This window comes from Hemitrygon akajei, chromosome 12, assembly GCF_048418815.1.
Source record: "Hemitrygon akajei chromosome 12, sHemAka1.3, whole genome shotgun sequence".
In the NCBI taxonomy this organism is placed as follows: domain Eukaryota; kingdom Metazoa; phylum Chordata; class Chondrichthyes; order Myliobatiformes; family Dasyatidae; genus Hemitrygon; species Hemitrygon akajei.
In genome coordinates this window covers 1,294,726-1,311,560 of record NC_133135.1, presented here as the reverse complement: position 1 = coordinate 1,311,560, position 16,835 = coordinate 1,294,726, and the positions used below count along the sequence as shown (strand labels likewise).

General features: G+C 49.6%; 1 protein-coding gene across 2 annotated transcripts in view; it reads right to left on the bottom strand.

The window, feature by feature from the left end:
• The window catches only part of col11a1a (collagen, type XI, alpha 1a), a 386,832-nt gene that overhangs the window by 32,286 nt on the left and 337,711 nt on the right, over window positions 1-16,835 (bottom strand). For both annotated transcript variants that reach the window (XM_073062463.1, XM_073062464.1), the window contains 2 exons: window positions 9,030-9,083; window positions 1,692-1,727 (listed from right to left, as the gene is read on the bottom strand). In XM_073062463.1, coding sequence (XP_072918564.1) covers window positions 1,692-1,727; window positions 9,030-9,083 — 90 coding nt within the window. The remainder of the gene's footprint in view (window positions 1-1,691; window positions 1,728-9,029; window positions 9,084-16,835) is intronic.

Genomic DNA, 16,835 nt, shown 5'->3' with positions numbered 1-16,835 from the left:
CGGACGGGGAGGAGGGGCATGGGGAAGGGAAGAATCTAGTGACAAGAGGGTGATATGGGGGTGGGTGTTGAGGAAATTTGGAGACAGGATAGTGGGGGAGTTGGACAGTATCGAGGGGCTAGTGAGTGGGATTTGGGGTGAGGGAGGGGTAGGGACAGGGTTGCAGGGGTTAGTGGGTGGGGTTGGGGTTGTGGGAGTGATGTAGACAGTGTCGAGAGGGTCAGTGGGAGGGGTTGGGGCTAGGAAGGGCTGAGGACAGTGTCGAGGGGGTTTATTGGTGGGGGAAAGGGAGTGGGTGGGCAGTGTCGAGGGGGTTTATTGGTGGGGTGGGCAGTGTCGAGGGGGTTTATGGGTGGGGAAAGGGAGGGGGTGGGCAGTATCGAGGGGGTTTATTGGTGGGGGAAAGGGAGGAGGTGGGCAGTGTCGAGGGGGTTTATTGGTGGGGGAAAGGGAGGGGGTGGGCAGTGTCGAGGGGGTTTATGGGTGGGGAAAGGGAGGGGGTGGGCAGTATTGAGGGGGTTTATTGGTGGGGGAAAGGGAGGGGGTGGGCAGTGTTGAGGGGTTTATTGGTGGGGGAAGGGAGGGGGTGGGCAGTGTCGAGGGGGTTTATTGGTGGGGGAAAGGGAGGGGGTGGGCAGTGTCGAGGGGGTTTATGGGTGGGGGAAAGGGAGGGGGTGGGCAGTGTCGAGGGGGTTTATGGGTGGGGGAAAGGAAAGGGGTGGGCAGTGTCGAGGGGGTTTATGGGTGGGGGAAAGGGAGGGGGTGGGCAGTGTCGAGGGGGTTTATGGGTGGGGAAAGGGAAGGGGTGGGCAGTGTCAAGGGGGTTTATGGGTGGGGGAAAGGGAGGGGGTGGGCAGTGTCGAGGTGGTGTATGGGTGGGGGAAGGGAGGGGGTGGGCAGTATCGAGGGGGTTTATTGGTGGGGGAAAGGGAGGAGGTGGGCAGTGTCGAGGGGGTTTATTGGTGGGGGAAAGGGAGGGGGTGGGCAGTGTCGAGGGGGTTTATGGGTGGGGAAAGGGAGGGGGTGGGCAGTATTGAGGGGTTTATTGGTGGGGGAAGGGAGGGGGTGGGCAGTGTCGAGGGGGTTTATTGGTGGGGGAAGGGAGGGGGTGGGCAGTGTTGAGGGGTTTATTGGTGGGGGAAGGGAGGGGGTGGGCAGTGTCGAGGGGGTTTATTGGTGGGGGAAAGGGAGGGGGTGGGCAGTGTCGAGGGGGTTTATGGGTGGGGAAAGGGAGGGGGTGGGCAGTATTGAGGGGGTTTATTGGTGGGGGAAAGGGAGGGGGTGGGCAGTGTTGAGGGGTTTATTGGTGGGGGAAGGGAGGGGGTGAGCAGTGTCGAGGGGGTTTATTGGTGGGGGAAAGGGAGGGGGTGGGCAGTGTCGAGGAGGTTTATGGGTGGGGGAAAGGGAGGGGGTGGGCAGTGTCGAGGGGGTTTATGGGTGGGGGAAAGGAAAGGGGTGGGCATTGTCGAGGGGGTTTATTGGTGGGGGAAAGGGAGGGGGTGGGCAGTGTCGAGGGGGTTTATGGGTGGGGGAAAGGGAGGGGGTGGGCAGTGTCAAGGGGGTTTATGGGTGGGGGAAAGGGAGGGGGTGGGCAGTGTCGAGGGGGTTTATGGGTGGGGGAAAGGGAAGGGGTGGGCAGTGTCAAGGGGGTTTATGGGTGGGGAAAGGGAGGGGGTGGATGTGTTCCTTACCGTTGATCCTTTAGATCCCTTTGGCCCCAATGGACCCTGTGAACAACAAAATTGGGAGAGTCAGAGAATGCAAGGATACACAGAGATGTAGGGACACTGAGATGCAGAGACTAGGAGGTGCTGAAACAATGGGGACATGGTGACACATGGATACAGTTCCTGCAACAATCGCCTAACATGGGGCAGATCGGGCAGCCAGTGATCCACATGGGATGTGCAACACACTCAGGCTGTCCTCAGCACTACACCACACTGCACACCCACCCCCTCTCACACAGCAGCCCTACTGGTCTTTTACACATGAGCATTGGTTGGACCAGCTCATGGGAGCTCATGGTGTTACAACAGATTCCCATTGCTCTCAGTCCCTGTGACTCTGTGCTCTGGTGTGAAATGTCCCTGTGACCGTGTGCTGTGGGTGTGAAATGTCTCTGTGACTGTGTGCTCTCGGTGTGCAATGTCCCTGTGACCGTGTGCTGTGGGTGTGAAATTTCCCTATGACCATGTGCTCTCGGTGTGAAATGTCCCTGTGACCGTGTGCTATGGCTTTGAAATGTCCCTGTGACCGTGTGCTCTCGGTGTGAAATGTCCCTGTGACCGTGTGCTCTCGGTGTGAAATGTCCCTGTGGCCGTGTGCTGTGGGTGTGAAATGTCCCTGTGACCGTGTGCTGTGGGTATGAAATGTCCCTGTGACCATGTGCTCTCGGTGTGAAATGTCCCTGTGACCATGTGCTCTGGTGTGAAATGTCCCTGTGACCGTGTGCTGTGGGTGTGAAATGTCCCTGTGACCGTGTGCTGTCGGTGTGAAATGTCCCTGTGACCGTGTGCTATGGCTTTGAAATGTCCCTGTGACCGTGTGCTGTGGGTGTGAAATTTCCCTGTGACCGTGTGCTCTTGGTGTGAAATGTCCCTGTGACCATGTGCTCTCGGTGTGAAATGTCCCTGTGACCGTGTGCTGTGGGTATGAAATTTCCCTGTGACCGTGTGCTGTGGGTGTGAAATGTCCCTGTGACCGTGTGCTATGGCTTTGAAATGTCCCTGTGACCGTGTGCTCTCGGTGTGAAATGTCCCTGTGACCATGTGCTCTCGGTGTGAAATGTCCCTGTGACCGTGTGCTGTGGGTGTGAAATGTCCCTGTGACCGTGTGCTCTCGGTGTGAAATGTCCCTGTGACCATGTGCTCTGGTGTGAAATGTCCGTGACCGTGTGCTGTGGGTGTGAAATTTCCCTATGACCGTGTGCTCTCGGTGTGAAATGTCCCTGTGACCGTGTGCTCTCGGTGTGAAATGTCCCTGTGACCATGTGCTCTCGGTGTGAAATGTCCCTGTGACCGTGTGCTGTGGGTGTGAAATTTCCCTATGACCGTGTGCTCTCGGTGTGAAATGTCCCTGTGACCGTGTGCTCTCGGTGTGAAATGTCCCTGTGGTCGTGTGCTGTGGGTGTGAAATGTCCCTGTGACCGTGTGCTGTGGGTGTGAAATTTCCCTGTGACCGTGTGCTGTGGGTGTGAAATGTCCCTGTGACCATGTGCTGTGGGTGTGAAATGTCCCTGTGACCGTGTGCTCTCGGTGTGAAATGTCCCTGTGACCATGTGCTCTGGTGTGAAATGTCCCTGTGACCGTGTGCTGTGGGTGTGAAATGTCCCTGTGACTGTGTGCTCTCGGTGTGAAATGTCCCTGTGACCGTGTGCTCTCGGTGTGAAATGTCCCTGTGACCGTGTGCTATGGCTTTGAAATGTCCCTGTGACCGTGTGCTCTCGGTATGAAATGTCCCTGTGACCGTGTGCTATGGCTTTGAAATGTCCCTGTGACCGTGTGCTCTCGGTGTGAAATTTCCCTGTGACCGTGTGCTCTCGGTGTGAAATGTCCCTGTGACCGTGTGCTCTCGGTGTGAAATGTCCCTGTGACTCTGTGCTCTGGTGTGAAATGTCCCTGTGACCGTGTGCTGTGGGTATGAAATGTCCCTGTGACCATGTGCTCTCGGTGTGAAATGTCCCTGTGACCGTGTGCTGTGGGTGTGAAATTTCCCTATGACCGTGTGCTCTCGGTGTGAAATGTCCCTGTGACCGTGTGCTCTCGGTGTGAAATGTCCCTGTGGCCGTGTGCTGTGGGTGTGAAATGTCCCTGTGACCGTGTGCTCTCGGTGTGAAATGTCCCTGTGACCATGTGCTCTGGTGTGAAATGTCCCTGTGACCGTGTGCTGTGGGTGTGAAATTTCCCTGTGACCATGTGCTGTGGGTGTGAAATGTCCCTGTGACCATGTGCTGTGGGTGTGAAATTTCCCTATGACCGTGTGCTGTGGGTGTGAAATGTCCCTGTGACCGTGTGCTGTGGGTGTGAAATGTCCCTGTGACCGTGTGCTCTCGGTGTGAAATGTCCCTGTGACCGTGTGCTGTGGGTGTGAAATTTCCCTGTGACCATGTGCTCTCGGTGTGAAATGTCCCTGTGACCGTGTGCTGTGGGTGTGAAATGTCACTGTGACCGTGTGCTCTCGGTGTGAAATTTCCCTATGACCGTGTGCTCTCGGTGTGAAATGTCCCTGTGACCGTGTGCTGTGGGTGTGAAATGTCCCTATGACCGTGTGCTCTCGGTGTGAAATGTCCCTGTGACCGTGTGCTGTGGGTATGAAATGTCCCTGTGACCATGTGCTGTAGGTATGAAATGTCCCTGTGACCGTGTGCTCTCGGTGTGAAATGTCCCTGTGACCGTGTGCTGTGGGTGTGAAATGTCCCTGTGACCGTGTGCTGTTGGTGTGAAATTTCCCTGTGACCGTGTGCTGTGGGTATGAAATGTCCCTGTGACCATGTGCTGTGGGTGTGAAATTTCCCTGTGACCGTGTGCTCTCGGTGTGAAATGTCCCTGTGACCGTGTGCTGTGGGTGTGAAATTTCCCTGTGACCATGTGCTGTGGGTATGAAATGTCCCTGTGACCGTGTGCTCTCGTTGTGAAATGTCCCTGTGACCGTGTGCTCTCGGTGTGAAATGTCCCTATGACCGTGTGCTGTGGGTATGAAATGTCCCTGTGACCGTGTGCTCTCGGTGTGAAATGTCCCTGTGACCGTGTGCTGTTGGTGTGAAATTTCCCTGTGACCGTGTGCTGTGGGTATGAAATGTCCCTGTGACCATGTGCTGTGGGTGTGAAATTTCCCTGTGACCGTGTGCTCTCGGTGTGAAATGTCCCTGTGACCATGTGCTGTGGGTGTGAAATTTCCCTGTGACCGTGTGCTGTGGGTATGAAATGTCCCTGTGACCGTGTGCTCTCGTTGTGAAATGTCCCTGTGACCGTGTGCTGTGGGTGTGAAATGTCCCTGTGACCATGTGCTCTCGGTGTGAAATGTCCCTGTGACTGTGTGCTGTGGGTATGAAATTTCCCTGTGACCGTGTGCTCTCGGTGTGAAATGTCCCTGTGACCGTGTGCTGTGGGGGTGAAATGTCCCTGTGACCGTGTGCTGTGGGGGTGAAATGTCCCTGTGACCGTGTGCTGTGGGGGTGAAATGTCCCTGTGACCGTGTGCTGTGGGTGTGAAATTTCCCTGTGACCGTGTGCTCTCGGTGTGAAATTTCCCTGTGACCGTGTGCTCTCGGTGTGAAATGTCCCTGTGACCGTGTGCTGTGGGTGTGAAATTTCCCTGTGACCGTGTGCTGTGGGTGTGAAATGTCCCTGTGACCATGTGCTGTGGGTGTGAAATTTCCCTATGACCGTGTGCTGTGGGTGTGAAATGTCCCTGTGACCATGTGCTGTGGGTATGAAATGTCCCTGTGACCGTGTGCTGTGGGTATGAAATGTCCCTGTGACCGTGTGCTCTCGGTGTGAAATGTCCCTGTGACCGTGTGCTGTGGGTGTGAAATTTCCCTGTGACCGTGTGCTGTGGGTGTGAAATGTCCCTGTGACCATGTGCTGTGCGTGTGAAATTTCCCTATGACCGTGTGCTCTCGGTGTGAAATGTCCCTGTGACCGTGTGCTCTCGGTGTGAAATGTCCCTGTGACCGTGTGCTGTGGGTGTGAAATTTCCGTGACCGTGTGCTCTCGGTGTGAAATGTCCCTGTGACCGTGTGCTGTGGGTATGAAATGTCCCTGTGACCGTGTGCTCTCGGTATGAAATGTCCCTGTGACCGTGTGCTCTCGGTGTGAAATGTCCCTGTGACCGTGTGCTGTGGGTGTGAAATTTCCCTGTGACCGTGTGCTCTCGGTATGAAATGTCCCTGTGACCGTGTGCTCTGGTGTGAAATGTCCCTGTGACCGTGTGCTCTCGGTGTGAAATTTCCCTATGACCGTGTGCTCTCGGTATGAAATGTCCCTGTGACCATGTGCTCTCGGTGTGAAATGTCCCTGTGACCGTGTGCTCTCGGTGTGAAATGTCCCTGTGACCATGTGCTCTCGGTGTGAAATGTCCCTGTGACCGTGTGCTGTGGGTGTGAAATGTCCCTGTGACCGTGTGCTGTTGGTGTGAAATTTTCCTGTGACCGTGTGCTGTGGGTATGAAATGTCCCTGTGACCATGTGCTGTGGGTGTGAAATTTCCCTGTGACCGTGTGCTCTCGGTGTGAAATGTCCCTGTGACCGTGTGCTGTGGGTGTGAAATTTCCCTGTGACCATGTGCTGTGGGTATGAAATGTCCCTGTGACCGTGTGCTCTCGGTGTGAAATGTCCCTGTGACCGTGTGCTGTGGGTGTGAAATGTCCCTGTGACCGTGTGCTGTGGGTATGAAATGTCCCTGTGACCATGTGCTGTGGGTGTGAAATTTCCCTGTGACCGTGTGCTCTCGGTGTGAAATGTCCCTGTGACCGTGTGCTGTGGGTGTGAAATTTCCCTGTGACCGTGTGCTGTGGGTGTGAAATTTCCCTGTGACCGTGTGCTGTGGGTATGAAATGTCCCTGTGACCGTGTGCTCTCGTTGTGAAATGTCCCTGTGACCGTGTGCTGTGGGTGTGAAATGTCCCTGTGACCATGTGCTCTCGGTGTGAAATGTCCCTGTGACCGTGTGCTGTGGGTATGAAATGTCCCTGTGACCGTGTGCTGTGGGTGTGAAATTTCCCTGTGACCGTGTGCTCTCGGTGTGAAATGTCCCTGTGACCGTGTGCTGTGGGTATGAAATGTCCCTGTGACCGTGTGCTGTGGGTGTGAAATTTCCCTGTGACCGTGTGCTCTCGGTGTGAAATGTCCCTGTGACCGTGTGCTGTGGGTGTGAAATGTCCCTATGACCGTGTGCTGTGGGGGTGAAATGTCCCTGTGACCGTGTGCTGTGGGTGTGAAATGTCCCTGTGACCGTGTGCTGTGGGGGTGAAATGTCCCTGTGACCGTGTGCTGTGGGTGTGAAATTTCCCTGTGACCGTGTGCTCTCGGTGTGAAATTTCCCTGTGACCGTGTGCTCTCGGTGTGAAATGTCCCTGTGACCGTGTGCTGTGGGTGTGAAATTTCCCTGTGACCGTGTGCTGTGGGTGTGAAATGTCCCTGTGACCATGTGCTGTGGGTGTGAAATTTCCCTATGACCGTGTGCTGTGGGTGTGAAATGTCCCTGTGACCATGTGCTGTGGGTATGAAATGTCCCTGTGACCGTGTGCTCTCGGTGTGAAATGTCCCTGTGACCGTGTGCTGTGGGTGTGAAATTTCCCTGTGACCGTGTGCTGTGGGTGTGAAATGTCCCTGTGACCATGTGCTGTGCGTGTGAAATTTCCCTATGACCGTGTGCTCTCGGTGTGAAATGTCCCTGTGACCGTGTGCTCTCGGTGTGAAATGTCCCTGTGACCGTGTGCTGTGGGTGTGAAATTTCCCTGTGACCGTGTGCTCTCGGTGTGAAATGTCCCTGTGACCGTGTGCTGTGGGTATGAAATGTCCCTGTGACCGTGTGCTCTCGGTATGAAATGTCCCTGTGACCGTGTGCTCTCGGTGTGAAATTTCCCTGTGACCGTGTGCTGTGGGTGTGAAATTTCCCTGTGACCGTGTGCTGTGGGTGTGAAATGTCCCTGTGACCATGTGCTGTGCGTGTGAAATTTCCCTATGACCGTGTGCTCTCGGTGTGAAATGTCCCTGTGACCGTGTGCTCTCGGTGTGAAATGTCCCTGTGACTGTGTGCTGTGGGTATGAAATGTCCCTGTGACTGTGTGCTCTCGGTGTGAAATGTCCCTGTGACTGTGTGCTCTCGGTGTGAAATTTCCCTGTGACCGTGTGCTCTCGGTATGAAATGTCCCTGTGACCGTGTGCTCTGGTGTGAAATGTCCCTGTGACCGTGTGCTCTCGGTGTGAAATTTCCCTATGACCGTGTGCTCTCGGTATGAAATGTCCCTGTGACCGTGTGCTCTCGGTATGAAATGTCCCTGTGACCGTGTGCTCTGGTGTGAAATGTCCCTGTGACCGTGTGCTCTCGGTGTGAAATTTCCCTATGACCGTGTGCTCTCGGTATGAAATGTCCCTGTGACCATGTGCTCTCGGTGTGAAATGTCCCTGTGACCGTGTGCTCTCGGAGTGAAATGTCCCTGTGACCGTGTGCTGTTGGTGTGAAATTTCCCTGTGACCGTGTGCTGTTGGTGTGAAATTTCCCTGTGACCGTGTGCTGTGGGTATGAAATGTCCCTGTGACCATGTGCTGTGGGTGTGAAATTTCCCTGTGACCGTGTGCTCTCGGTGTGAAATGTCCCTGTGACCGTGTGCTGTGGGTGTGAAATGTCCCTGTGACCGTGTGCTGTGGGTATGAAATGTCCCTGTGACCATGTGCTGTGGGTGTGAAATTTCCCTGTGACCGTGTGCTCTCGGTGTGAAATGTCCCTGTGACCGTGTGCTGTGGGTATGAAATGTCCCTGTGACCATGTGCTGTGGGTGTGAAATTTCCCTGTGACCGTGTGCTCTCGGTGTGAAATGTCCCTGTGACCGTGTGCTGTGGGTGTGAAATGTCCCTGTGACCGTGTGCTGTGGGTATGAAATGTCCCTGTGACCATGTGCTGTGGGTGTGAAATTTCCCTGTGACCGTGTGCTCTCGGTGTGAAATGTCCCTGTGACCGTGTGCTGTGGGTGTGAAATGTCCCTGTGACCGTGTGCTGTGGGTATGAAATGTCCCTGTGACCGTGTGCTGTGGGTGTGAAATTTTCCTGTGACCGTGTGCTCTCGGTGTGAAATGTCCCTGTGACCGTGTGCTGTGGGTATGAAATGTCCCTGTGACCGTGTGCTGTGGGTGTGAAATTTCCCTGTGACCGTGTGCTCTCGGTGTGAAATGTCCCTGTGACCGTGTGCTGTGGGTGTGAAATGTCCCTGTGACTGTGTGCTCTGGTGTGAAATGTCCCTGTGACCGTGTGCTGTTGGTTTGAAACGACCCTGTGACTGTGAGCTGGACATTCGATGTTACTGTACTTACAGGCAGGCCAGGGGGTCCAGGGGGTCCAAGAGGTCCTGCAGCTCCAGCTAATCCCTGTGGGGAGACACAAACAGCAGAATGTCACAAACCCACCTTTCCAAAGAATAAAGAATTGATTGTGAACTTCAGAAAGTGAAGCCAAGTGTATACACAGCAGTCTTCATCGAGGGATCAGCAGCAGAAAGGGTGAGCAGTTTATATGTTGATGCAACAGATTGCTGCAATTACAAAGTTAGTAGTAGTTACATTTAATTAAAAGGAGTTTTAGGAAATTTGGTACGTCACCAAAGACCCTTGCAAATTTCTACAGATGTTCCATGAAAGATATCCTCAAACAAAAGAAAATCCGCAGTTGTTAGAAATCCGAGCAACACACACAAAATGCTGGACGAACTCAGCAGGCCAGGCAGCTTCTATGGAAAAAAAAGTACAGTCAATGTTTGGGCTGAGCTCCTTGAGTTCCTGCTGAGTTCCTCCAGCATTTTGTGGAAAACATTCTCATGGGTTGCATCACCATCTAGTATGGAAGGGCCACTGCAAAAGATTGTAAAAAGCTGCTGAAAGTTGTAATCTCAGCATTCTCCATCATAGGCAACGGCCTCCCCAGCATCTTGGACAGCTTCTAAAAGAGATAACTCAAAAAGGTGGCATCCATCATTAAGGACCCCCATCACCCAGGACCTGCTCTCTTCTCATTCATATTATCAAGGAAGTGGTTCATAGTGCAAAATAAATTCAAAGTATAAAAATGGATACAAGACAAACACTCAGCATTTTAGGAGCATCTTCTCTACTATCAGATTTTTGATTGGATAATGAACCCATAAACACTACCTTATTTTTTGCAACACACACAAAATGCTGGAGGAACTCAGCAGGCCAGGCAGCATCTATGGAAAAAAGTAGGTTGATCTTTCAGGCCAAAACCCTTCGGCAGTATGCGCTGAAGGGTCTCGGCCCGAAACATCGACAGTTTACTCTTTTCCATAGATGCTGCCTGGTCTGCTGAGTTCCTCCAGCATTTTGTGTGTGTTGCTAGGAATTCCAGCATCTGCAGATTTTCTCTTGTTTCTGACCTTTTTTCCCTTTTTGCACAATTTTAATTTTAAAAAATATATTTCTTATTGTAATTTACATGTTTTATTATGTATTGCATTGTATCACTACCACAAAACAGCAAATTTTACAACATATGCCAGTGATATTAAATTGATTCTGTGTAACTGTCTTCTAAACACAGTGACAGAATCTGATTCCACCACTTCCACTTGTAGAAACTTCTTGAAATGGAAAAAACTCATCCCTCAGATCCCCTTAAAAACTCCTTTTGTCTCACCCATAAACTTGTTTTTGATACCCCATCATGAGAAAAAGTTTCAGGCTGCCTCCCCTTCATCACGTAACTCCTCAATCTCCGCCCCAGAGGATTGAAGCCCAGCCTATCCAATTTCTCCCATAACTAAAGTCCTCAATCCAGCCAACACCCTGGCAAATCTCTCCGCACCCTCTCCAACACAACCGCATCCTCCCTGTACTGTGGAGACCAGAGTGGCACAGAGTGATCCAGGAGAGGTCCAGCATGAGGTCTCAGCTCGTATACTTCATGCTGCCCGCCTTCTTCACCACCTCTCTCCTTGCATTATACTTTCAGGGAATTCCAATCCTATTTGTTCTATCTTAATTAATTCCCAAAATGCATCATTTCACTTTTCTCGGGGAGAAATTCCATCAGCAAACAGTCCATCCAATTTTCTATCTGATTTACATCCTTCTGTGACCTTAGACAACCTTCCTCACTATCCACATCACCAATCTTCATGTCGTCTACAAACTTACAGTGATGATATCATTAATAAACATCACAAAGAGCAAAGATCCCAACTCTGATCATTGCAGTATGTCACAGATCGGTGACTTACAGGCAGAAATCTTCTTTCATCATTATCCTCTGCCTCCCACCACCGAACCAAATACAAACCCTTTTAGTCAGTTCATCTAAAATCCCCATGCCCTCTGAACCAGCCAACCCTGCAGGACTTGTCAATTGCCTTCTTAAGGTTCATATGGGCATCAGCTACTGCCTTGCCTTATAAAGGTTATGGGGAGAAGGCCAGGGAATGGGATTGAGGAGGGGAGAAAAGGATCAGCCATGATTAAATGGTGGAACAGACTTGATGGGCCAAATGGCCTAAATCATTCAATCATGGCTGATTCTTTTATTTTTCCTCCTCAACCCCAGTTCCCGGCCTTCTCGCCATAACCTTTGATGCCATGTCCAATCAAGAACTTATCAATCTTTGCCTTAAATACACCCAGTGACCTGGCCTCCACAGCTGCATGTGGCAACAAATTCCACAAATTCACCACCTTTTGGCTAAAGAAATTTCTCCGCATTTCTGTTTTTAAAGGGTGCTTCTCTATCCTGAGGCTATGCCCTCTTTTCCTAGACTCTGCCACCAGAGAAAACATCCTTTCCACATCTACTCTGTCTCAGCCTTTCAACATTTGAAAGATTTCATTGAGACCCCCCCCCACCCCACCCATCCTTCTAAATTCCAGTGAGTACAGACCCAGAGCAATCAAATGTTCCTTGTATGATAACCCTTTCATTCCTGGAATCATCCTTGTGAACCTCCTCTGGACCCTCTCCAATGCCAGCACATCTTTTCTAAGATAAGGGACCCAAAACTGTTCACAATACTCAAGGTGAGGCCTCACCAGTGCCTTCTAAAGCCTCAGCATCACATCCCTGCTCTTGTATTCTAGACCTCTTGAAATGAATGCTAACATTGCATTTGTCTTCCACACCACTGATTCAACCTGCAAGTTGTCATCAGGAAGGAGGTGTAGAAGCCTGAAGGCACACACTCAGTGATTCGGGAACAGCTTCTTTCCCTCTGCCTTCCTTTTCCTAAATGGACTTTGAACCCATGAACTCCACCTCACTATTTTTCATCATTTGACCTGAGTATTCCTGGGTCACCATTCTCCCAGGAGGAGTGGAGTACCAGGGTCCTGATAAGTGGGGAGGTCATGACTCCTACATGTGTTACCCAGGGTTGGGTGACCAAAATAACCTTGGAGCAGCTGGACAAGGTCAAGGTGCTTTGAGACTTTCTTCCATACTTCCAGGAGGTCAATAGGTTGCCCAAAATAGGGGCAGGAGGCACAGTACAGAGCATTATGATGAGCAGGGGTCCAGCCCTGCCCAACCCCAAGAACAGGCTGTGGGTGTTATTTTCAAACCAGAGGAGTGGGGATACCCTTCCCCTGCAACTGGTCCCAAGGCTGAGACTACTCCTGTCGTGGGGCCACTCAGTGAGGCTGCTCCCATGGTATGGTGAGTGCGTCATTTTATGCAACCCTTATCTCACTGGACCCATCGTGAGGAAGTGCAGGGAGTGCTTTGGGAGGACCTGTCAAAGGTCAGTCCTGAGAGCGTCCCTTATCACTGGAGGAGCTGAACAACACCCTTAACCAGTTATGCAAATCCCTGGGGTTGGGATTCCTCAGGGCCTTCTGGGACATACTGGGTGCTGATTACACCAGGATCTAGTTACAGACTCCTTCTACAAATGTACAGTAGAGAGCATTCTGACTGGCTGCATCACCATTTGGTGTGGGGGGTGGTGTGAAATGAATACTAATATGACATTTGCCTTCCTCACCACCAACTCAGCCTGCAAGTTAACCTTCAGGGTGTTCTGCACAAGGATTCCCAAGTCCTTCTGCATCTCAGATTCCCGGATTTTCTCCCCGTTAAGAACATGGTCTGCACATTTATTTCTACTACCAAAGTGCATGACCATGCATTTTCCAACACTGTATTTCATTTGCCATTTTCTTGCCTATTCTCCTTATCTGTCTGTCCTTCTGTACCCTACCTGTTTCCTCAACATTACATGCCCCTCCACCAATCTTCGTATCATCTGCAAACTTGGCAACAAAGCTATCTATTCCATCATCTAAGTCATTTATATACAGCATAAAAAGAACTGGTCCCAACACTGACTCCTGCGGAACACCAGTAGTCACTGGCAGCCAACCAGAAAAGGATCCTTTTATTTCCAATCAGCCAATGCTCTAACCATGATAGTAACTTTCCTGTATTACCATGGGCTTGTAACTTGGTAAGCAGCCTCATGTGTGGCACCTTGTCAAAGGCCTTCTGAAATCCAAATATACAACATCCACTACTTCCTTTTTCTATCCTACTTGTAATCTCCTCAAACAATTCCAGCAGGTTCATCAGGCAGGATTTCCCCTGAAGGAAACCATTCTGACTTTGCCCTATCTTGTCCTGTGTCACCAAGTACTGCAACACCTTATCCTTAACAATTGACTCCAACATCTTCCCAACCACTGAAGTCAGGCTAACTGGTCTATAACTTCCTTTCTGCTGCCTTCCTCCTTTTCTGTAATTTATTTTTTTATTGAAGTTCATCATCAAACAAACATTTCCATAAGATGTATTTCAGATATTGTACGTAAATATCATATAGTCATATTTGCCACAAATCTCCACATGATATTTATCTGAGGTATACACTTATAGAAAAGAGACGAAAGAAAGAACAACCAAAAGGAGAAAACTATGTACAAGTAGGGAGTGATCTTTTTTGTACAACATATTCATTGATTTGTGAGAATAAAATCAGGCCTATGAGGTGTTAAGTAGTTAAACCATTTTTCCCAGTATGAATCAAATTGTTGCAACTTATGATTAACAGATGCTGTTATCTTCTCCATTTTGTAAATGTCCATTGTAATTTCCATTCATGTATTTAAAGTTGGGCTCTCCTGTGATAGCCATCTCCTAGTAAGAGTCTTTTCACCAGCCACCTGCAGCATATTCATTAAATATTTATCTCTTTTCAACCATTCTTGAGATATATACCCAAAATATATGGTCTGACTTTCTAAGGGTATTTCACATTTAAAGATGTCTTGTAGAGCATTGTGTATCCCACTCCAATAGTCTTTGATAGCGGGGCATTGCCTTCCTCCTTTCTTAAAGAATGGAATGACATTTCCAATTTTCCAGTCCTCTAGCACTATGCCAGAGTCAAATGATTTTTGAAAGATCATTTCTAAAGCCATCACAATCTCTAATGCTACTTCGTTCAGAACCCTAGGGTGCAGTTAATCTGGTCTGGTTGATTTATGTACCTTTAGGTCTTTCAGCTTTTTTTCAGGGCTGAAATGGCTAGCATGAGAGGGCACAGTTTTAAGGTGATTGGAAGTAGGTACAGAGGAGATGTCAGGGGTAAGATTTTTACGCAGATAGTGGTTGGTGCATGGAATGGGTTGCCAACAATGGTTGCGGAGGCGGATACGATAGGGTCTTTTAAGAGACTTCTCGATAGGCACACAGAGCTGAGAAAAATAGAGGGCAATGGGTAACCCTAGGTAATTTCTATGGTAAGGACATATTTTCACAGCTTTGTGGGCTGAAGGGCCTGTATTTTGCTGTAGGTTTTCTACGTTTCTATGTAACATCAGGCATATTGCAAGAGTCTTCTTCAGTGAAGACTGGTGCAAAAAACTCATTTAATTCATCAGCCATCTCCTTGTCCCCTTTTATTATTTCTCCTGTCTCATTTTCTAGTGGTCCTATATTCATTTTCGTTTCTCTTTTATTTTTAAACACACTTGTAAAAACTTTACTATCCAGTTTGATATAATTTGCCAGCTTGTTTTCTTATTTCATATTTTCCCTTCTTATGACTTTTTCAGTTGCTCTCTGCAGGTTTTTAAAAACTTCCCAATCCTCTGTCTTCCCACTAATTTTTGCTTTGTTGTATGCCCTTCCTTTTGCTTTTACAAAAGCTTTGACTTCCCTTGTCAGCCATAGTTGTACTCTTTTACCATTTGAGTATTTCCTCATTTTTAGAATACACATGTCCTGCACCTTCCACATTTTCCCCAGAAACACACACCATTGCTGCTCTGCTGACATCCCTGCCAGCAGCTCCTTCCAGTTTACATTGACCAACTCCTCTCCCATACCACTGTAATTTCCCTTACTCTACTGAAATTAAGAGATTAAGAGAAATTCAGAGATTAAGGGAGCTAGGGCTTTACTGTTTGGAGAGAAGGAGGATGAGAGGAGACATGATAGAGGTGTACAAGATATTAAGAGGAATAGACAGAGTGGACAGCCAGCGCCTCTTCCCCAGGGCACCACTGCTCAGTACAAGAGGACATGGCTTTAAGGTAAGGGGAGGGAAGTTCAAGGGGGATATTAGAGGAAGGTTTTTCACTCAGAGAGTGGTTGGTGCGTGAAATGCACTGCCTGAGTCAATGGTGGAGGCAGATACACTAGTGAACTTAAGAGACTACTAGACAGGTATATGGAGGAATTTAAGGTGGGAGGTTATATGGAAGGCAGAGTTTGAAGGTCGGCACAACATTGTGGGCCGAAGGGTCTGTAATGTGCTGTACTATTCTATGTTCTATATGAAATATTGTTACATCAGACTTTACTCTCTACTCTCTCCCTATCAAATTTCAAGTTGAACCCAATCATATTGTGATCACTGGTTCCTAAGGGTTCCTTTATCTTAAGCTTGTTAATCGCCTCTGGTTCATTACATAACAACAAATCTAGTATAGCTTATCCCTTAATAGGCTCAACAACAAACTGCTCTGAAAAGCCATCTCTTAGGCATTCAACAAACTCTCTGGAGATCCATTACCACCCTAATTTTCCCAATCGACCTGCATGTTAAAATATCCCATGACTACCATAACAATGCCCTTTTGATTCGCCTTTTCTATTTCCTGTTGTAATCTGTGGTCCACCTCCCAGCCACTGTTGAGAGGCCTGTATAGACCCTTGCAGTTTCTTAATTGAACCCACAAGGATTCAACATCTTCCGATCCTATGTCACATCTTTCTACTGATTTAATGCCATTCTTTACCAGTAGAGCCATGCCACCCCCTCTGCCTACCTTCCTATCCCTCCGATATAATCTGTAACCTTGGATATTCAGTTCCCAACTACAACCATCCTTCAGCCACAATTCAGTGATGGCCATAACATCATACCTGGCAATCTGTAATATTGCAAAAAGATCATCTACCTTATTTCTTACTCTACACGCACTTAGATACAACACCTACAGTTACCCGGCTAATTTCCCTACCACAGACAACGTTTCATCAGCCTACAGTTCCCCACAGAATTCCTTACCACAGACAACGTTTCATCAGCCTACAGTTCCCCACAGAATTCCTTACAACAGACAACGTCTCACCAGCCTGCAGTTCCCCACGGAATTCCCTACCACAGACAACGTCTCACCAGCCTGCAGTTACCCGGCTAATTTCCCTCCCACAGACAATGTCTCACCAGCTTACAGTTACCCATGGAATTCCCTACCCCAGACAACGTCTCATCAGCCTACAGTTACCCACAGAATTCCCTACAACAGACAACGTCTCACCAGCCTGCAGTTCCCCATGGAATTCCCTACCACAGACAATGTCTCACCAGCCTACAGTTACCCACGGAATTCCCTACCACAGACAACGTCTCACCAGCCTACAGTTACCCACGGAATTCCCTACCACAGACAACGTCTCACCAGCCTACAGTTACCCACGGAATTCCCTACCACAGACAACGTCTCACCAGCCTACAGTTACCCATGGAATTCCCTACCACAGACAACGTCTCACCAGCCTACAGTTACCCACGGAATTCCCTACCACAGACAATATCTTACCAGCCTACAGTTACCCACGGAATTCCCTCCCACAGACAACGTCTCACCAGCTTACAGTTACCCATGGAATTCCCT